This window comes from Ambystoma mexicanum, chromosome 1q (assembly GCF_040938575.1).
Source record: "Ambystoma mexicanum isolate Mex_15411 chromosome 1q, UKY_AmexF1_1, whole genome shotgun sequence".
NCBI classification, from domain to species: domain Eukaryota; kingdom Metazoa; phylum Chordata; class Amphibia; order Caudata; family Ambystomatidae; genus Ambystoma; species Ambystoma mexicanum.
In genome coordinates, this window is record NC_090922.1 from 504,897,141 (window position 1) to 504,919,259 (window position 22,119).

At 45.2% G+C, this 22,119-nt stretch overlaps 1 protein-coding gene across 1 annotated transcript in view; it reads right to left on the reverse strand.

Moving 5' to 3' along the window:
- The window catches only part of XRCC1 (X-ray repair cross complementing 1), a 795,788-nt gene that overhangs the window by 396,202 nt on the left and 377,467 nt on the right, over positions 1-22,119 (reverse strand). The window contains exons 9-10 of the mRNA XM_069640868.1: positions 12,284-12,521; positions 11,453-11,569 (exon numbers count right to left, since the gene is read on the reverse strand). Coding sequence (XP_069496969.1) covers positions 11,453-11,569; positions 12,284-12,521 — 355 coding nt within the window. The remainder of the gene's footprint in view (positions 1-11,452; positions 11,570-12,283; positions 12,522-22,119) is intronic.

Below are 22,119 nucleotides of genomic sequence, written 5' to 3' on the forward strand. Positions count from 1 at the left end.
TCAACAACGAAACTAATGAACATGTAAGTGACGTCTTAGGGCTTTGAATTAATGTTTCTCCCCCTCTGTGTTCCCCCTAGATCTCTCAATATAACCCACTTCACCAGCACTCATTCTAGAGTTTAACATGAGTTTGTTGCAGGAATCACATGACATAACACACCCAGTTTAACCATAATAACGCACAGTATTAATGGTATGGTCACTTTATATTTATCTCTAGAGTGACCCCCTGTGCTCACCTGGATGAATACATCTAGATGAACCCGACCACAGTCTCGTTGCCCAGGGACTTCCAGTTTTAATCGCCACAAGTCATACATTGACCCTGTGTGTCTTTTTCACACCTGTTCCTATGATAAGTAAGAGTTTGAACTACTTTATGTGCCACACTGTGTTATGTCACTTGTCCATGTCTCTCTTTTTAAAACCTTTTGTTTTCAACATCTTTGTGTAGACAACAAATATATGCCACAATTGTCTCCCATAGTGAAACATAGGTCTGTTAAATATCAAAACAGTCTGTTAATATGAGAACACCTATATGTTTAGCTAGTTGCTTATACAAATTGAATGTATACCTAAAGTTGCAGTGATATTTTTGAATTGCATGTGGTAACTATATATATGTATATACATCTTTTTAGATCTATGATGTCAGTATCATAACACCCATAAGGCCTACTGTGAAGAAATCCGTCTTGAAGATGGCCACAATATTCACCTTTGTATGGACACCTGAGAAAATGTCCAATCCAACTTTTGGCCGATACATGTCGACATTCCATATCTCAGTAAACGTCTAAAGTTAGGCGTTGCTAAAATTAGTATATAGGATTATAGGGTGTATTTATTTACCCATCTAGCCTTCTTTTTTCCCTTTTTTTCCCTTACCGCCTTGGTTGTTTATGTGTTGATACAAAGAGGATTTTTTTGCCTGTGTGTCTTTTTACTTTGTTGATGTATAAAATTGCTTCTTTTTAAACCTTTTTTTACATACAATTAAAATTTGTACTCATGTACGCATTTGCGTCCGACCATTTGTACCTGCTGACTTTTGTGTAAATGTTGTCATGTAGACATTTGTGTGTGGGGCCATAGGTGCTTCAACCTCTTTCTAGGATCCCAGTAGTGAGGGGTAAGTAATTCTCAGTGCCGGTTCCCAGCACATTTTTTCTCTCCTTGTGTATCCATCCCAGTTTGAGAATTGCTCCCCCGTCAACAAAAATTTTGGGATTTGGCCTTTAATTTTTAATACATCATTATTTAATTACACATATAATTATTTGTTAAAATCTGAGTGTCATTTTAGGCCATTGCCCATTTTGCCTCTTATTTTGAGGGAAGGTCGGATTTTGATTCTGTTTGCTGCCACACATCCCTGACTACCTGCTTCTTCTTTCTATCCAAAATTGGATTAATTGTGAGGGCGAAGGTCCTGGTCCGGTGTGTGGCACCCGTTTAGAATCCTTCACACACAAAAAGGTGGCATGTTTGGGACTAAAGACTTATTGAAGAATAAAACAAAGAAACCCATTCTTTCCCTATTCCTAAGAGGGGGTTCCCTGCCTCAACTAAGGAGCTATGCTAACCGTTAGGGTTATCTGTTAAAGTAAAATTGTCCACCGTCCTGTGTCAAAATAACCTTACTTCTGTCCCTCACACTATAACTAAGGAAAAAAGCTGTACTGTTCTAGTCCAAGGAAAATGTCTCCCTTCTCCTAGTCGAAGTTCCACACAATACTGCCTAGGTGGGCCAGGAGAAGGACTCCATTCTCTTGGCGTTCAGTCTCAAATAGCTTGAGGAAAGACTCCCTTTCCAAGGCCATAAAGTTCTATACAAGGTTTACTTTCTTGGTGGGCCAGGAGACTGTCTCCTTTTCCTGGTAATTATAAAGCAACCTCTTACAACCAGAAGCAATGACTCCCTTCTCCTGGTCGACGACTTCTTTGGTTTGGCCCACTTGGTTCACTTCCCTGCCAAGTGATGTCACGAGGAACATGGCTGGTATGACTCTCTTGGTTTGGGTTTGAGCCCCGTTTCTCTCCCCCTTCTCTTTATGTCCCATTTGTTGCCTCACTTGCCAAGTAGTGACAAGGGGAGGATGGTCCTGCTCATTATGGCCATACAGGGTTTTGGCCTCCTGTACTTTCCAGCCCCTACCGATCCCCACGCTTCTCCCGTTACCTTGTCTTTTCCCGGGATGCGTGGCCGGTTCTTCCTGGGGTCTCTCTCCTACTCTGTATACTGCACTGTTGTCTCAGTGTCTTACTGCCTTCACTTCGCAGATCTCTACCCAGGTCTTTGGCGAAAAAGGAACCACGCCTCGGCGGCAATCTATACCGCTGCACTTCCTTTTTGGCACTGCTCTTCATTGTTCCTGTGTCCCACCTCATCCTGGTACATGGATTACCTTTGTTTCTGATGTTCTTTTTTGTCTTAGTCCCTTTTTAGGACCTTGAGGTAGTCACCTTTACAACAGTCCATAGGTCTACTGTCTACAAAGAGGTTAGCAGGAGAGGCTGGAGTGTGTGGGGGTTTGATGTTCTTATCTGGGCTATTCCCTAGATGGTTGTCAACCTTCCTAAGGGTAGGGGAGTGGGAGTGAGTCCCAAAACTTGAGATCCTACCTCATTATAGCACCCCCAGGGGGACTGGGAGCAGCCTCACCTCCCTGGCCTCATGGGAACGGGCTCCCCCTCGTGGAGAAGTGATGACATGTAGTGAATCATCGCACCTGGGACGCTCTACATTTGACATGAGCATGCAAACACGCACTTACAACCTGCCATCCATTTGCCCCTAGTATGAATCTCTGTGCACACCACACTAAGGCTTTTCTGGGCCCGGTGCCTGTGCTTACATTTCTTTGACCTACTGTATATTATTTTGTTGCAACTTTATAAACAACTTTTTGGATTGTCAAAGACACGCAGCTTCACATCCTATGTAACTTTTATGTTTCCAACACCCAATTGCACTGTATTGTATGTCTTTTAGCTTGCCAGAAGATTTATAATAAAGAAATGTATGCAAATGTGCATGTTCCAAATACTGCATTCAGATATATTCTGACAAAGCATATAGTTTTCTTTTTTCTGAATTTAAAATATTTCAATCACTCTTTACTGGCACTTGACGGATTGGTGTGGTATACTATGTGAAATGGAAATTTACTAGGGTCACCACTTTTTAACCAAACAAGGTAGTCAAAATTATAATGAGTAGAGAGGTAGCACAGATCTGGACAGGGCAGACTCTGATACAGATGCTGAGAGCGACAATCTCTCATCACAGGGATTAGCACGGTTAGGACATTTTTCTTCAAATTCTCATCTGATGACTAACCTGTAATGCCAAGTTAGTCCGGACTCTCACAACGATAGTATGACCGAGCAATCTGGCTTCACTCAGGAGGCAAGGTGGGTGGCAATACTAAAAAGTGGCACACAATGGACGATACACCGTATTTTATTGAAAACATACTGCATCACAAAATATCTACTTTACAGTTAATTAATAAAATAAAAATCATATATACAAAAACTGTAAAATGACCCTAAAAATATCAAATCATAATCTAAACAAGAATTAACCATTATTTTACAGTTAAGAAACATATTCTAACAGTTTAGAAAGTTAAACAGATTTGTCCATAGACTAATGGGGCAAAGTCAGCAGGCAGCACAGGGTTAGAGAGTGCCAACACCAGGATGCCGGTGGGGATGCAGAGGAAGTCACCAACAGGCTGGCAACAACAGAGGCATAAAGCAGAGATGATGACCAAAGCCCTTGGAGGACGGATTGAAGACATGGAGCCAAGACCCTTTGCAGTGAATGGTATGCTTAAAGGGTGTTTTGAGGGTTGAGGCATTAGTGCTCAGAACCATTGCTGGTTTCGGGCTCTTAACAGCAATCTAACCATACTCTCACATTTTTAGGTGAATGAGAAGAAATACTTACACTAATGAGATCAGGAGTTTGAAGTAAACTCCAGTTAACATACACAATGGGGTGTGAACAATTTATTTTCCATATGAAGTAATTATCAAAAATATACTTCTTTATTAACAAAGGTGCATGAAGCTAGAATACTTCAAGTTAAGTAAACTATACTATACACAATCGCAACGTAGGTGTCCAATTGGGACATTTACCAGACTTTAGATAAAACTACAGTTATGAAGTCGTACACTGTTAAAAGGCTAATAGGTGTTAGAGTATTACATCAGCCATATAAAATGACACCATCACTTTGAAAATAAGTTTAAGCAATCTAACGCTATCCTAGGAATAACCGATCATCAAGATTTCAATGATAAGTAATTCATTTTGGGGCCTTGGAGGGAGTTTAGAATGGATCTATGTTGTTTCACCGACCATGTTTTGGTCAATTTTTGTATGGTGTCCACATTTTCTTTGTTTTTTAATGGGGGCCTGGTCCCCATTTCACCTCTGCTGCCCTCCCCGTACACTACCCACAACCCCTACCACCACATAGCTCCCCTAAACATATATGCATACATATATGTATTTAGGTCGCACAACCTACAAGAGTTAAACTGTTTAGAATTGTTTCAAAATTCTCCCATAGCAATCAATGCCACTCAATTCACTAGTGAAGTTCTGCTTTATAATGAATATTTTTAAGATGGTACTTTGAGGTTTCCTGTGCAGGAAAAGGGCAGCAACCAATCCTAGGTGTCTAGTGAGATGCTAGACAGGATTCTTACACCTAGGTTAAACAAACAAAGGAAAGGCAAGGTTAGCTGTGGCGGGGGGGACGAGTGGAGAAGCACAAAAATGATAGGTAGACTTCTTTTGACCCTTAAACAAAAGCAATCGACAAACACGTGTCATGGCCAGTGGGGACCACTGTTCTCACCAATAGTTGACATGTTGGGGGGCCAGGGGTCACTGGTGCTCAAATAGCTTTTTTGGCAGCTGGATTTGGGGGTTATGTTCTCAGACTGTGACCCCTCACAGATACTGATCTTGAACAACTAAGCGTAACATCATTTTGTGAAGACAAAGGGTATCTGCTGCCACCCACATGATGGAGGACACCAATGATGACAGCAGCCACAGAAAGCAGTCTTGGCGGCCAGCACAGGTCAGGAAGCAACAAAGGACAATGGCCAAGGAGTTCAGAACTAGCAGGCCCCTTTGCCTGATGGACAGCAGCATATCCACAAAGTCAAAGTTCCTCGATGAGTTTACTCAGCAAGTTGTGCCACACAGAATTGATGTCCTCCAGGCACACAGGGGTCTCCAAACTCGACCAGTTAGAGGCCCACAGATTCCGGGCGCTCCAAGAAAGATATCCATTGCTGTACAGGAAAGAGAACCAGTAGTTCCCACTGGCTCATGGGAGAGAAACACAGCCATTCACCTTCCCCCTTCTGGTTGATGTAGAGCAGAGCTTTAGCTTTTGGAAGATGGCTTTAACAGCTCTCGTCGCGTTAATCTGCTTCCTCGCATCCCTCTGTCGCTTGCTTCCATATTTCCAGTGATCAACCTCCTAAATGGTTCCAGATCCCAACTGATATACAGGAACATGGACTTGGAGTCAGCCCAAACCGCCTATCAGATAACCAACAAGATAATTTAAAGTGCTTACTGAATTACAGATCACCAGCTCAGTCACAGTCATGACATCACTCGAACTTGAATGTGGATTAGGGTGGTTTGGACTCCCAACCCAAAACACTTTCAAGCACATAAAGACTTTTTCCCAGGTTCCTGTCTGGCTCATTGTTAGGAAAGAATTCTTTTTTGCTGGAACGTCTATGGAAAACCCAACTTTGTTTTTGTTATGAACCTGTCCCGAAATGTGAAGGTAAGTAAAGGTATTTTGGGGCCACTGATCAGTTCCTACGGCTATCGGTGCAGGGGAATTCTGTTCCCCATTGCAAAATTCATTGTTTGTTTTATACTTCAGACATTACCTTACAGTGAAGTGTGCTAGGGGCACTTGGTTTCCATTTCGCTTTTGTTTTAAGCAACATTTCTGTTCCTTGCAGGATGTGTACCGGATGGGCTGGTGGCAGCAGATATTTTTAGACTGGGTTTTTACTTTTCTCACATGCATGTTTGCATTTGTACCATAAAACGAACTTGAGTAACATGTACTTTAAAATGGCAGGGTCGCTAGATTTCCCCTTATCCTTTGGCTTTCATCCTGCCCTCTAATGGCATGATATTGTATATAAGGCAAGGCCTCTGCAGAGCAAAGTCATGGTTTTCGCAGGAAAAGAGGTAGTGTTTGTGTTCAACCCACACCCTTGTGTTATTTGCTCCCATCTCTCTTGTTCTGGATAGTTCGTTGTCGTAAGCACAAAAGTTCAACATTCACCTTTTACTTTCCCCCCGGGGTCAATTTCTTATCACTTCACTTTTATAGTTCATTCACTTTATCTCTTCTTAACAAAAACATTTCACCTTCCACTGAGACTTTCGTATGGGCTACTTTCTTTCACTGGACCACTCTGCCACTCAGTACCGCTGGCTTTACGGCTGTCGGTAACTCAAAGTTTAACACAGGTCTGCGTTCCTCCGCGTCTCATCCACACACATGCAGCCTTCAATTGTGCAATACATTGTTGCAGCTTCAATCTCTGTTTAACACACACCGGCCTTTCATGTCGCTCGCCAACTCACCGGCCGTGTGCATTCCTTTCTTGTCTTTTTAGCTCGAAATTCACAAGTCAAGGTTAATACCCCAGGCTTGGCCTTGCCTCCCCAACTCTGCCGTTCACCCAAGAAAGTTGCCGACATCCTTGAAACACAGTGCAGTCTTCTTGTCTGGGAAACGGCCTTCCCTATGTGTCTTTCATGGCCTGTTGGAGGCAACAACCTTCTGAAAGGCACTGCTGGGGTCCTCGACCCTTTGCTCTCATCCCTTGGTGCGTCGCTCTGCTCCAGTAGGTACGCCTTCGCCCCAGAAGTTCTGCTCTGGCTAGTGTTCCACCTTGCTCAGAGTGTCTTCTCCATGTTCCGCCTTTTATCTGTGTGGGGAGAGCTAACTGGTATCAGATGTATGCACTAAGAGTCAAGTGCCTGACCTGATTAGCGGGTCGTGTCCAATGAGATTTCTAATGGTCAGCCTTGTTACTCTCAGTCGCCCTCTTCCTCGGCCCAGTGTTCGTGTGGAAAGGGGGGCTGTTGGGACATTGGAGAATACTATCAAATAGAATGGGTCTTGTGTACTGGAAAGGAAGGAATACCACGTCTCATCATCAGTTGCCTCAACCTCACTCTCCAAAAGACCCCTCACCCAAGTGATCCTCCCACACTGGCCCACCCCCAGGGTCTGAATCCAAAGGCGATGGCCCTGCCCTGGCCATCAGAGAGAGATCGATCCCCGGGGACTAGTAGGTGAAACACCCTTTGGTTTCTCACAAGTCCAACCACAAAGTGTTAAAGGGACACCACTACGCTGCTGCTGAGTTGCTGGGCTGCTTCTTGCATATGCAGCCCAGCTTCCAAGGACTTTGCCCCTCCACCCCCACACGTTGATGCTGCCCTGCCTGCCTGCCAGCTGACCATCTAAAAGAAAACCCAAGAACTGCAGCAGAAAGGACCTTGAGACAGCCCGGGCCAGGCTGTCTCCAAAGGAAGGTTTTTGTATGATAGTTACAGTGCACTGTAGAAAGACTTCACATATTTTTAAGGATTCTGTTTTACATTTTGTAAAGAACTTTTATATTTTTTTAAATGACTCTTTAGTGGTAGCAACTCTTATTTTTAGTTACAGAAATGCTTAAGTATAGCGATAGGATCTGTATATACTGTCTTGTCTTTCGCCTTTTCATTAAAAAAAAGTTAAAACTGGTGGTGTGCTTGGTGAAAGGTAGGCTCTATATATAAACAAGAGCTAAAAAAAACCATACACCAGCATTTAATGGTTTGCCTTTTCTTTTGTGCATTTAAAGTCATTATGACCTAGTGTTTCCTCCCTAGATTTTTTTACTGGAAGCCTAACCTTTTGCCTATTTACCCTACATCCATTTCCATAGATGTGCACCAGGGTGATCTCGAACTCCAATAAGAAGGGGTGGCTGGAGACAAGTAAGAGGTATTTAAAGTATTCTAAAAAAAAATGCGTCAGAAAACGTGTATTGCTTTGGCTGCCTACACACATCTCCCAATAGATACGTTAAGACCACATAACCCCTGCTGCAAGATAACCCCAAGGTGGATGTACATATCTTAATAGTGTGTGTGGTATTTTGTTTGGTTCTATGAAAATTAAGAGGTTTCATGTGTCTGGTTTTGGCGGTCTCGCAATTATCTTCTGTGCCCTCCCTCCCTTACCCGAATTCCTGTTGTGAGGAGGACACCCCGCAAGCCCCATCCGTTGGCTCCTCAGCACCCCACCGAATCTCTGGCACCCTTCCCTTAAATTGCGAGATGGACACCCAACAAAACCCTGAATTCCATCTAGGCTCCACTCAGTCAACCCCCCCCCAACCCACACCTCTCCATGTCTCACCTGTGCCCTCCCCCACGTCCTTTCTTCTTTCTTTGCACTTCTCGAGGAGAATGTAGCAATTCCAGACAGGCTGCGGTGCGAGGAAAGTGGGCTGTCCAAAAATTATCCACGTGAAAAGTGCCCACTTCTGTTTGTTTACCTGGGATGTTTATTGAAAAATGTTTAAGGCTTAATAAATACTACTGTATTTGTATACATTCTGCCTTACTTGAATGAACAGTACTCTGCGTGTGCTTAACTGAAACCCTTCACCACCCCCACACTCTCCTAAGTCTGTACCGTATTGCTCAGTTACACTGCCTGGTTAGAGTTTGGCTAGATATTAGTGTCTTTTCCTATTCACCAGAATTGGGTGGCCTCCCATCTTGTTCACCAGTCTCGGGTGGCCTCTCTGAATCTGCCCACAGGGTTGATTCTTGAAATCCATCTTAACACTTACAGTAATAAAACAGAATATGCTATGATATGGTATTTGTAACGCGCCTATACACATGTGTTTCAAGAAGAAAGTAAACAAAAGAGGAGGTGTACCCATAACAGTGAAAAAGCAAGGTACCACTGCCACATGTCCGTCTGGGCTGCAAGGAGTGTGGAAACAATGCCAAAATAATAAATAAAGAGGGAAAACTGTTCCCTTGTGCATCTGTCCATAAAGGAGGCAGTCATTCTACACAATAGACAAATTGGAGACCTGGTCCTCCTGCACAGGTAGTCTTAAGGACTCACCAGTGCCTCCAAAACTAAACTAAAGAAAATGAGTGCCGCTGAAAACATTAACTCTCTAAAAGGTAGGTCGGGAGCACACAAATTGTAGATATGCTGGAGGACCAATTGAAAAAGATGGGGGAGCTGCCAAAAGGAAAATATTTCCTAATGGGGGACCTTGGAGAAGGACCGTAGGCAAATCCCCAACAAAAGACCCATCTGATGTGGGCTATGCTGTTGCAATAGGTTGTGGAATGCCAGCAGTCACACTGCAGAGGTCGGTTTCAGTGTTAGGCTTTAGTTTTGGTCACTGCAGAGGTCGGTTTCAGTGTTCGGCTTTAGTTTTGGTCGAAGGCTCGTTTTTCAGGGCCTGCAAGCAGAGTCTCTGGATATGGCTGGCTGAAAACAACAATATTGATGACATTCTTTAAGGCAACCTGATGGAGGCAGCGAGAAAGCACTACAGCAAACTTTTACAACAGGTTGCTGAATGCTCTTGTTAGGGCAAAGGGCTGCAGGACACCATGAAGCTGTAGGGGTCATGATGGAGCATCCAGGTTGAACATCAGTGAAAAACACAGTTTGGGTTCCTGTAGAGGCAGCAAGGGCTCTTACTCCCAGTCAAGTTAGTATGAAGGTCCAGGAGACATTATGAAAGCACACAGAGTTGCATTGCAGGATGATCCAGCTGTTCCTGCAGGATCAGGAGGACGAAGAACTTTAAGTAGTATTCCTTTAGCCCGAGAAGGTTTAAAAGTAAGCAGCATTGCCAACAATGAGTATCTTGTGGTCCCAACTCCTCCAGTTACTTGCACAAAATTCCAGGTAGGATCCCATCAATAGCTTGGGGTTTCCATAGATCCAGACACAGATGGTTGGGAGATACCCCAATCATTCAATCACAATCCATGCACCAAAGTTTTGGAATTCATACAATCAATAATGGCCAGCCACACTCCACTTCCACAGGAACATGCACAGTAATATTGCGGTGTCCGGGGACCCTCATCTAGCCTAAACTTGACTGCATTCAACTAGGCATGACTTTGTGAAATCAGAGTCAGAGGCCACTTAGGCAAAACAAACATGTAAAACATAGACCAACCACAAAGATAATGGCCAGATAACCTGGTTGTATCATGTTCTGGAAGATGGTGCTTAAAATATGGTAATATGGTACAGAGTGCAACCAAAGAAAATATACAAAATTGCCACTAGTCTGTAACATACTTACTGGGTGGGAAAACTCATCCAGGGACAAAGAATGGGTTACAGCTGTTGTTGGCAAAAATAGTTTCAGGTTACCAAAGAGCCAGCAAAAGATAGTGTCTGAGGGCGGAACTAAAAGTTATTTGTCTGTCAACGTTTCTTGGGTTAAATCCCACCTAAAAAGTGGGTGCTCCTGTCTGTTCGCATCGGCACTCTGAATCCCTGATTCGGAGAGCTGACGCAAACGGACAGGAGCATGCACTTTTCAGGTGGGATTTAACCCAGGAAACGTGGACAGCCAAATGATCCAAGAACTAAAACCGTAACAAACATGAACAGAAGAAGCAATGGAATGTGTGACAATGTAACACTTAATGCCCTGATTTGAAGAAGGCACAGGACGTGCCGAAACATGTGTCTCACAAAGGGCCCTCCCACAGGAGTTCTAGAATTACACAAATCAATAAAACCAGACTAGGGTTTTTTGCATGCCTGTGGCAAAGTTATTGTATGAAAGTCATTTTTTGCACGACTACTACGGAGTTGGGGAACTGATTCTCCGTTACCTTTCACGCTCACGAGACACGGAAACCTATCGAATTAAATGAGGGCACAGGGCACAGGGCACCTACAGTTGATATCCATCAACCCCAAAGACCAAACAGAACGGAACTAAAAGTTAGCCAAGGAAACCTAGAAACTAATTTTTTCCTCTCACCCACCCACCCCCTTTCTTAATATCTAACCCAAATCCCCAATTTACCAATTTGTGGCAAGAAAAGGGGTGAAAATAACATTGACCAATTTGACTTTCACCGAAGAGATCAGTACCACAGAAACAGTGTCTTACAGCTACTGGAAGATTAAACCTCCTAGTGAGAAAAAAAGGGTGTTCTGACCCATTGGCAGAGAAGAGCTTGGCTATAGAAATCTCATAACACAGAGCAGAGTGTGCAGTACTCCAGAGATACATTGGGAGATATCACATTCCCGATAGATCGCAGCATAGATAAGAGTGCTCAGAACCCCACAGTTGCACTTACCCTTTGCACGGCAAACGCTGCTTCTTCTTGTAACAGTCCAGTATCCAGTCCTTTCGTACGATAATGCCCCCCATGGCCTTCACCTGGGCGTACTTCGGAGTGTTGGCAAATGCACATCTGGAAAGGTTCATATACAATCACATTTTAAGTGTGCCCACATTAGAGCATGTATAGTTGGGAAGAGGGACCGGATTGAAGGACCCAACAGCTGTTTAAAAGGACTGGGGGAGCAGGGATTGGGAGCGGGGACTGGAAGAAGGGCTGATTTGGGAGACGGGATGTGTGCTTGGAACAGGTGGCTGAGGCAAAAGCATAAGATGGGTTAAAAGACATAGAAGAGTAGGACATTGGAGATAGAGAAGGGAGATTAGACCAGAGACTATGAGAAAAGGGATAGGGCCAGGCAGAAGCAAGGTGCTAGGAGATAGTAAGGCTATAGTGTCTGGGGAGAGGGCTGGAGACACTCAATCCACTCACCTTTTCCCACATACACAGCTAATTTGTGAAATCCCAACAAGCACAGCTTTGCCAAGAGCTAGAAAACACTACTTTGCCCCCTTGGAGGAATCCTATTTAAATAGGAGTCCAGCCTCAAATTCAATTAAATAATTGGATATTTCAGCAGGGTCACCTGCATTGTTGGTACGTTAATCATGCATGCATGCTCAGCCCAAGTATCGGGTGTGTCTAAACATAAGCAGTCAAAAGAGCTGTTACAGTGATACATTTAAGGAAGGCTAGTCTGCTCTCCTTATTCTTGCTTTCAATGTACATGCGCCTCCTATGTGCTCCCTAGAACATTACCCTTCCACATTACAGTGCTCTACTTACATTAGGTGGGTGCAGTCCACGGTCCAGTCAGGTCGGTATTTGGCACCCATCTCCAAGGCCTTGTCACGCAGGTCTGAGCGGAAGGGGTTCTGGAACCCACTCAGCACAAAGACGGTTCCTTGCAGCAGCTGGCAAAAATCAGTAGGTATCTTCTCCTTTTTGACATAAGTCTTCTCAGGCCCAGTAGCTTTTTTAGACTGGTTTGCTGTTGGCGTTGAGTGGTAGGTGGGCGACTCAGCTATCAACAGATACGATTGACAAATGTGAATTGAACCTTCCATTCAAGATGTGAAAATATTTACAACAAGTTACTCAAAGAAGTGACCATTTTACTCCTTGCCATAATCTCCATTCTACACCTTCCCTATTAAGGTGAAATTCCTTGAGAGACTGGATGCGACAGGAGCACCTGGGCAGATGCAACTAAACTGAACAGCTTCCAGAGTTCCACATTTTGATTATACTACCATGCCAAAGGTAAACCAATTTATAAAGCTCAGGAGTTACTATGCGAGTCATATACAGAGAGAGCTTCTATTGATTAGAGGTACAATGGAACAAGTCCTTGATACACAGCATTGATTATTCCTTGGCCCTGAAGCATGCACAGGGGTGGCCAGGCCGCGAAGGTCATCGGAGCACTGAACAAGTTGAATTAGAAAGAAACAAAACACACTTCTAAAGACATTCAGCCTCATTAAGAGTTTGTCTGTGTGGATAAAAACAGCGGTAAGTGGCAGTAATTCCTTCAAACGTGTATTGAGGATAATTGCGAATACAAAATGTCTTAAGGCAGAGGAAAACAGGAGGAAGCAACAATATATTTAACAAAAACAAGCATGAGTGGCATAATCATAAAATGAGAAGGTGGTCTGAATATCAGGAGTCTAGATAAGTGAAACTCTTTATGGACAAGATCACGGTTGAAAGCAAGATTGAATGGTACAAGGCAAAATGAGGTCAAATGAAATTCTGATGTTTGATGGGGCAGGGTATGAGGGCTGGTTGTGGGAGGCGAGGAGGAGGAAAAAGAATGATGTGGGCCATCTACATAAGGTAGGAAAAGTGACTTCGAAATCACCAGCAGATGGCTCTATGTGACTGAGGAGAACTGAGCAACAAGCGATAGGAAGGTGGAGAAGGGTGAAGAAAAGTAGAACAAGAGTATCCAATTGGTGTGACAGGTTACAGGAGAAGGGAGCGAGGAGGGATAAAGTGACACGCTAGCTGTGAAGCCATAAGCATGTAGAGGAGAGAGCAGTGGATTAGGAGAAAAATAGGATATGGAGTGGTTCTGTAAAAATTAAACAGGCGGATTGTTCAGTTAAAAGTGTTAAATTATGAGATAGGATTTTTGTAAAACTTTTAGCTCATTGAGGAAGGTGGTAAAAGTGTAGCATACAGAGTCCTTTGGCTGCCTCATTCACACCCAAGGCAGGCTACAGAATACATGCTTGCCACGGGTGAGTGTTAATTTTTATGTTGGCGAGTAAGAAGAACAAGTTACTTACCAACTGTAACGTTCTTTCGACTGGATGTTCCTCCCACGTATTCCTCATCTTGTGATAATTCGTTATCTCCAGCTTCGCTGCTTCGGAAAAAAAAAATCTTGGCAGAGGGCACTGTGCTCGAGGTCGTGGCGTCGATTGTCCCTCGACGGGCTCCGTACCGTGTCGACGTCACTGATGGTATAAATAGCTCGAGCCGCGCCCGTGCTTCAGTTCTGTTTTTGCGATGAAATATATATAGGAGGAACACCCAGGCGTGCCCCCTGACCGATACATTCTTCGTGAGAGGAAAGTGTAAGAAACGTAAAACTGTACTGTGGGGTAGGATGGGAGGGTCGATGCGGAATACGTGGGAGGAACATCCAGTCGAAAGAACGTTACAGTTGGTAAGTAACTTGTTCTTCGAATGGATTGTGTCCTCCCACGTATTCCTCATCTTGTGATAGGCTCCCATAGCAGTATCAATTTTGGAGGCGGGAGTACTAATTTCAGTTTTCGTGGAGAGAATGCAGAACTGCCTTGGCAAATAAACCCTCATTAGAGGAGGCAGTATCCAAACAATAATGTTTAACAAAAGTATGCATTGTTTTCCAGGTTGCAGCTGCAAAAATGTCTGCTGCCGGGACTTCCCTCTTTAGAGCCGCAGAAGTAGCAATTCCTCTTGTAGAATGGGCACGAAGCCCATCTGGCGGTTCTTTTCCCGCTAATCTGTAGCATTCAACTATGGCTAATATGATCCAGTGGGAAATGGTCTGTTTTGTTACAGATAAGCCTAATTTATGACCAGTATAACCCACAAATAGTTGGTCATCTTGTCTCAATTTAGCCATCCTTGAGATGTAAAAACTAAGAGCCTTATTGGGATCTAGTCTGTGCAATCTCTCCTCTTCCTTGCTCAGATGAGGAGGAGGATATAAAGTTGGTAGTACTATTTTTTGTGACAAATGGAAGTCTGAGGCTACTTTTGGCAAGAACGAAGGTTTAACTTTATCCTTATAAAAAATAGTATATGGTGGTTTGCATGAGAGAGTCTGAAGTTTGCTAACCCTGCGGGCTGATGATAGGGCCACAAGAAGGACAGTTGTTAAAGTTAAAAGCCTCAATGGACATGAATACAGAGCCTCAAAAGGTATGCAAGTCAAGAATTTTAGTACTAAATTTAAATCCCAAGTTGGTACATGAAAAAGTACTGCAGGGTATATATTAGTAAGCCCCTTTAAGAATTGAATTATTAACGGTATTTTGAAATATGAAACCTATTCTGAGGAGCACTTTAAAATGGACAGCGCAGCAAGGTATCCTTTGATTGTTTCTATCTGGAGCCCCAGATTAGCTAGATGTAGTAGAAAAGAGAGTACCATTGGTGTGCCACACTGAAAAGGGTCCACATCCTTGTCTTTGCACCAGTTACTAAACCTGTTCCAGCAACATCGGTACAAAGACTTTGTTGCTGGTCGTCTGGCCGAAAGCAAGATTTCCATTACGTCATCCGGAAGATCCCAATCCTTGTATCTGGCTGGAGAACCCGACCTTCCTCTTGCAAGAGAAGATCCTCTCTTTGCAGAAGACGTATTGGAGAGCAGATGGACATGTCTAGAAGATCCGGGTACCGCGTTCTCCTGGCCCAATCCGGGGCAATTAGGATCATGGTTTTCCTGAACTTTCTCAACCTCCTGATTACTTGAGGAATCACGGGGACTGGGGGAAACGCGTACAGCAGTGGAAACTTCCACTCCACTACGAATGCGTCTCCCAGAGCTCCTCTGAGGAAATTCCCTTGAGCAGTACTGATCGCACTTCCGGTTGATCGCGGTGGCAAACAGATCCACTTAAGGGGTTCCCCAAAGGGCAAAGATCTCCAGAAGGACTTCCTGAGCTATCTCCCACTTGTGAGAGACCGTGCACTGCCTGCTCAGAGCGTCCGCCGCCGTGTTCTTCTCTCCGGCTAGGAGGTGAAAGGCCGATAGAGAGATTCCTTCTTGTATTGCCCAGAACCATAGGTGCATTGCCTCTCTGCACAGTGGTAGTGACCCTACTCCTCCTCTTTTGTTGAGGTAGTACATGGCCACTGTGTTGTCCGTCATTATCAGGACATTCTTACCCTGTACAGAGGGCAGAAAGGCCTTCAGAGCTAGTCTGATTGCCCTCAGCTCCAAAAGGTTGATGTGTAGTTTGGACTCGCTGGAGACCAACGACCGCTGATTGTCAGATCGTTGGTGTGTGCTCCCGACCCCATGAGTGAGGCGTCCATCACTACTGTTATCTCCGGCCATGGTTGCCAAAAAGACTCTCCCTTGAGAATGTTGTCGTTGCAGGCCCACCATAGAAGATCTTGAGCAACTGCGCTCGGGACTTGCAGAAGATCCGACATATTCCCTGAGAACTGGGACCACTGAGTTCTGAGTGCCCATTGAAGGGATCTCATTCTCAACCTGGCCTCTGGTACTAGGAAAATGCAGGATGCCATGAGGCCGAGCAACCTGAGAAAATCGAAGGACGGTAGACGTTGGAAATTCTGGAACTTTGTTACCATCTGCTGGATGTGGAAAGCTCTCACTTCGGGAGGCGAGGCTTTTCCCGAGGAAGTGTCCAAGACTGCTCCGATAAACTGGAGCTTCTGGGATGGTATCATGTGGGACTTCTTGAAATTGAGGGAGAAGCCCAATTTGTGGAGGAAGTGGCAGGTGATCGAAAGATGTTCCTGAGATTGTTCTGGAGAACTTGCTCTGATCAACCAGTCGTCCAGGTAGGGATATATGTGAATACCCCCTCTCCTGAGACTTGCTGCCACAACCGCCAACAGTTTGGTGAAAACCCTCGGGGCGGAGGTCAACCCGAATGGCAGAACTCGTAACTGATAATGAGAATTGCCAATCGCAAACCTCAGGTACTTTCTGTGCTTTGGATGGATTGGCACATGAAAGTAAAGACCTGAAGGTCCAATGATACCAACCAATCTTGGAGTTGGAGAGCCTGAAGGATCTGAGAAAGAGTCACCATCTTGAACTTGTCCTTCCTGAATAACTTGTTCAAGTTTCTCAAGTCCAAGATGGGTCTCAGTCCTCTGTCCTTTTTTGGGATGAGAAAATATGGGGAGTACCAACCCCTGTTCCTCTCCGCTACAGGTACCAGTTCTATGGCACCTTTCTCTAGCAGGGTTAAAATTTCCTGCAACAGGAGTGGATCCGGAATTTTGGCAGAGTTGGCTCCTGGTGGATGATTCTGAGGCCTTTTTAGAAAGGGGAGACAATGACCTTGGGCTACTGTTTCCAATGCCCAAGCATCTGAGGTAATGCCCCGTCATTCCTTCAGATGTTGAGAGATCCTGCCTCCCACTGGTGGTTTGTGTAACAAGGCCTCAGAGGGATTTGGAGGCGTCTGCAGGAGTGGGTGAGGGTACAAATGCCGCTCCTGAGGCTGATTTTGCACCTCTTCCTCGTGCTCCACGAGAGAAGTTTCTTTTGCCCCTTTGAGAAGCCCGTCCTGTTCCTCTACCAAAAGAGGAGTAGTATCGAAAAGAACGACCCCTCCAGGAAGATGAGCCGGAATAGGGTTTTAGAGGCTGGGGCAAAGAGGCGCTAAGTGATTTAGCTGCCGCTTTCGAGGTCTGAAGTTTTTCTAGGCTTTCATCAGCCTTTCTGCCAAAGAGCCTCGAGCCATCAAAGGGCATGTTGAGGAGTCTAGCTTGCACGTCTGGTGCAAACCCGACTTCCTCAACCACGCAAATCTGCGTAGCACAACGCTTGCAGCCATGGATCTGCTGATGCTATCAGCAGTATCCAGACTGGAGACATTCTCCCATTGCTTCCTTCTCGTCTTTGACTATATTCAGGAAGCCTTCCCTTTCCTCGCCTTCCGGAATATGATCAGCCGTCGCCGAAATACAGTCCCACAGGGTATGGGTAAACCTGGCTAGGGTACAGGTGACATTTGCCGACTTAAGTGCCATACTGCCTGACGTGAAAACTTTACGTGCCCAGGCATCCATTTTTTATCCTCTCTATCTGGAGGGATAGTTAGATAAGCAGTTTGTTTTGAAGTAGATGCTGCCTGAATGACTAAACTCTCTGGAGTCGGATGTTTATTCAAATATTCAGGATCTGTTCCAGCTGGTCTATATTTTCTTGGAAAAGTGCTATATGCAGCAGCAATAGTCTCTGGTTTCTCCCAGTTTGTCTCCACAGTCCTTTGAAGGGCCCTGTGAAAAGGGAGAACAGGATCTTTCTGAGGTCCCTTGACGATTATATCTGTCATGTCATCTTGTTAAAAATGGGTGAAGTATTACCCCAAGCCATATATTCAACTACCCTGGTCATAAGACACCTGTACCCGGCATCTGCATGCTCTGCAGGATCAGGTTTGGCAAACTCTAATTCTGGGGATGTGTCAACTCCACTGGCAGAATGTAGAGTATCACTCAGGTCTCTCATTCTAGATTCCTGGTCAATAAGTTCCTCAGGAACTTGTCGTGTACCATAAGTAACTCCCAAAGGAGTAACCTCATCTTCTTCTGAAGCAGACTCTTCATAGATTGCTGACATAGTTTTGAAAAAGTCTGACCTGGGCAAAGAAGTGAATCTCCTTTCTTCCTCTTCCATCTGCTTCGAAGGAATTGGCAAATTCTTCGAAGTTGTCGAAGGGGTCTTCGAAGATGACTTTGATAATGGCGTCGAGGATGTCCTCGGCTTTGGAGTCGAAATTATCGATGTCGAAGGCGTCGACGAAGTCGTCGAAGTCTTCGACTATTTGTGTTTCTTGTATGGCATTGAAGAAGTGCTCGACTCTCGAAGAGTCTTCGACGGTTTTACGTCGACTCGAGTTTTTTTGGATTCCTCGACGCTACCGGTCTTTGCCATGGTAGCCTTGGACTTCCCTTTGTCGTCCAACTTTAGGGGTATGGCTTTTTCGAGGGGGTCGGGGCCGCATTCTCAAAAACCTCCATCATCTTTTTGCCGAATTCTTCCCACTTACTGGGAGAATCCGATTTAGTCGGACAACAAATTTCTTCGGTTGACTCTGAAGAAGATGATGATGATGAGGGAGATCTAGGTCTCCTCTTCATTTTTTCGATGATGACGAAGAGTGTCTCGATCTACCCCTAGATCGAGATCTCTGAGTGCCTATGGCGATCCTATTCCTTAGAATCAGTCGCTTTCTTGTGACTTTTTGACATAGCCTTCTTTGAGGCCTCCCTCCCCACCGACAGTTTACCTTTCCTGTCACGAAGAGCTTTCTCGGTCATAGACTGGCAGGACCCGCAGTCGTCGGTTCGGTGACTGGAACCGATACACCACAGACAAATCCGGTGGGGATCGGTGATCGACATCTTAGACCCACAATCTGCACACTTCTTGAACCCAGCCCTGGGTGTCGAAGGCGTTGAAGATGACATTTTCTTCACAGAAAATAGAAGCGCGCCGTTCTCGATAGTGAAGCGATCGGAAAAACGGAACTGAAGCAACGGACGCGGCTCGAGCTAGTTATACCATCGGTGACGTCGACACGGTACGGAGCCCGTCGAGGGACAATCAACGCCACGACCTCGAGCACAGCACCCTCTGCCGAGAATTTTTTTTCCCAAAGCAGTGAAGCTGGAGATAATGAATTATCACAAGATGAGGAATACGTGGGATGACAATCCATTCGAAATTGTGTTCTCAGCCACTACATACAGCATGTGCATGCATGTACCTTGAAACCCACTTTGACTGGTGTAGTGTGGACCTCTGTAGTGCAGGGGATCCCTCAAGACTCAGACTGCAGAAATCAATCCTATATTTTCTTTTCTAAAGTCAGAGTGCTGAAAACGTAAAAGGCTCTTCTCGAGCCCTGCACCATTGTCAGAACATGCGCCCAATGGTTGCTTAGCAACCAAGAGCATGCCCCCGCTCTGGCCCCTGGCCCGATGCGTTAAAGAAGAGCATGTCGCCATGCAGCCATCAATGCACTCCGCCTGGAACTCAAGACCATGGAAGCAACGTCAGCACAGTGTGTGAATCAACTCCAAGGAAAGTAAAATGTTTACAAAAAAGAAAGGTGTGTCCGGGGGAATGCGCCACAGCGTGTGTAGGGGGGCATGCATTACAGTGTGTGTGATTGGGGGCATGCGCATTTGTGCGCACGCGGGGGGCATGCATTTGTGTGCGCGCGGGGGGGACAAGCATTTGTGTGTGGGTGATATGCATTTGTGTGTTGTGTGTGGTGGACATGCATTTGTGTGCATGTGAGGGGGTTGTGCTTGTGTGTATGTATGTATTTTAGGAGGGATTTCCGAAATCCACCCTGTGGGTCACCACGATCAGGCCACGACAGGCGAGTTCGAATGGTGAACCAAGGAGCAGGTCCTGCATGGATTTCGATGGAAGTAGAAGGCTGAAAATGCACGAGCCTTGCATCACATGAAGAAGAGTCTCCAAGATCTAAGCATGCACTCGGAATGGTAACGGCTGTAGTGGGTTAGCCGAGGAGAGAGCTGGTCAGTCCACTAGGTGGTCCAGGGACACTTCCAAAAGCTCAACAGGCACAGATTCTCAAACACGGGTTCCAAATGGTTGTTCCCACTGGTCAAGGGGTCGAAGAACATGCACTGGACAGAGGAGCAGGGCTTCAGCAGGACCTGGCTGGAGGCAATGCTGGTCAGCTACAACAGTCTTCAGTGGGTTATAATTCTTCACAGGGGTTTTGGCTCCAACGATGATCTGTCGAATGGCTGGAGGAGTCCTCCTTGTATCCAGGATTTGAACTGGAGATGCCACTATGTCCACTAATGGTAAGGATCTGGACATTTCAAACTCAGAGGGGCTGTTCAATCATGGATATCCACTGGCCAAACATTGTTTGCAGCAACAGAAACTCCCCGGCCTAGAATGTTGATTGGAACCAAACCATTCCAAACCTCTTTTCCTTCCAGGACAGCTACACACTGCACTGTGCCCGGGAAACCCAAACAAGACCCCGGAAGTACATGGCATTTTATGGACTTTCGGGACCCGGAGTGGGCAGGAAGTGTGCCAAAAGCAAGATGGCCAAAGGACAGAACTTCACTCACATTGCAAGCCCACTTTGAGTATATGATACTTGAAATGCCATTAAGCAGTAAAAAGTAAATAAAATGTAGAAAAACACTGTCTACTGCCATCAGCCAGTCCTGCACATATCAAATTGGAATGTACAATGTTACCAGACAACAAAGAACAAGGGATACATGGTACCCCTGCAGCACTCTACTGTATAGAGGGTTGTGCTACATTAAAACAACACAAATCATGACCGAGGGGAGGAGTCTGCCTGCAGTGTTAGCATTAAGGGTTCTCCAGTGCCTCCCAAAACATTTGCTGAGCAGGTAGGTGCAACTAAAAAGGCTTTACTTCTTTCAAAACTCAGGCAAGGGTACACAACATAGGCAAATAGTCTGGGGTTCCATTGAAACTTATGGTGGGAAAATTCAAAAAGGAAATTCTTCCTTAACAATGGGTAAAGAAGTTGAACAGCCCATCTAAAGCACACCCAACTACAGACCTCTTCAGTGAAAAACACACTTCAAAATAGCCAAAAAGAAGCTAAGCTGTTAGGGCAGAAGTATGTTTCCGGGGGGGCTTTGCAGTTTCATTTTATGGGACCCATACTCTTTTTGCATTTCCCCCTTTGGATTTGGGAGTTTTCCAATGTATTGGTGGTCAGAGGGACTTCTGCTGCAGTCCTGTTGCCTCTATACATCCCTCTTTCACTCTTAAGAGTGTTGTGAGAAAACCAGGGAATTTATCACCTCTCCCCAAAGGGGAGAGCCCTTTCCTTTGGGACTAGTGAGGAGAGCCTGCTAAGCTTAACACCCACTAGGTGACAGGGCAAGTGGAATCCCACTGGGGGTGACCACCCGCCCCCCTCCCTCCCTTAGAGGATATGCAGTCCCTAAACAGGGATATGCGTTATCCTTCTGTTGTCTTAAGAGACTGGTAGAATTGTTGGATTATGGATGTTTAACTGTATAACGATTTACCAGTTCCTAGACCAATGGCGAGTTGGTTTCTGACACTTTGCAGGTACCATTCACAGCGTTCATTCACAGGTACCATTTCACAGAGAAAGATGCATAGACCCAGCCCATGGTTGTGTGGAAGATAAAGATTCAATCAGCTTTGCTATATGAGAGGAACCCATGAAGTAGCAGAGGTGGAGAGACCTCCTTATGGGAGGTGTGGCAAGGAGAAGCCAGCACACATCAGGCGTGTTAGTTCGCAGCGTGGTCAAACCCGCGGAACGTTTGGCAACCCTGCCGAGACAACAACCGTAGAAGCCCAGCTCACAAGAATATCAAGCATGGGCGACTGC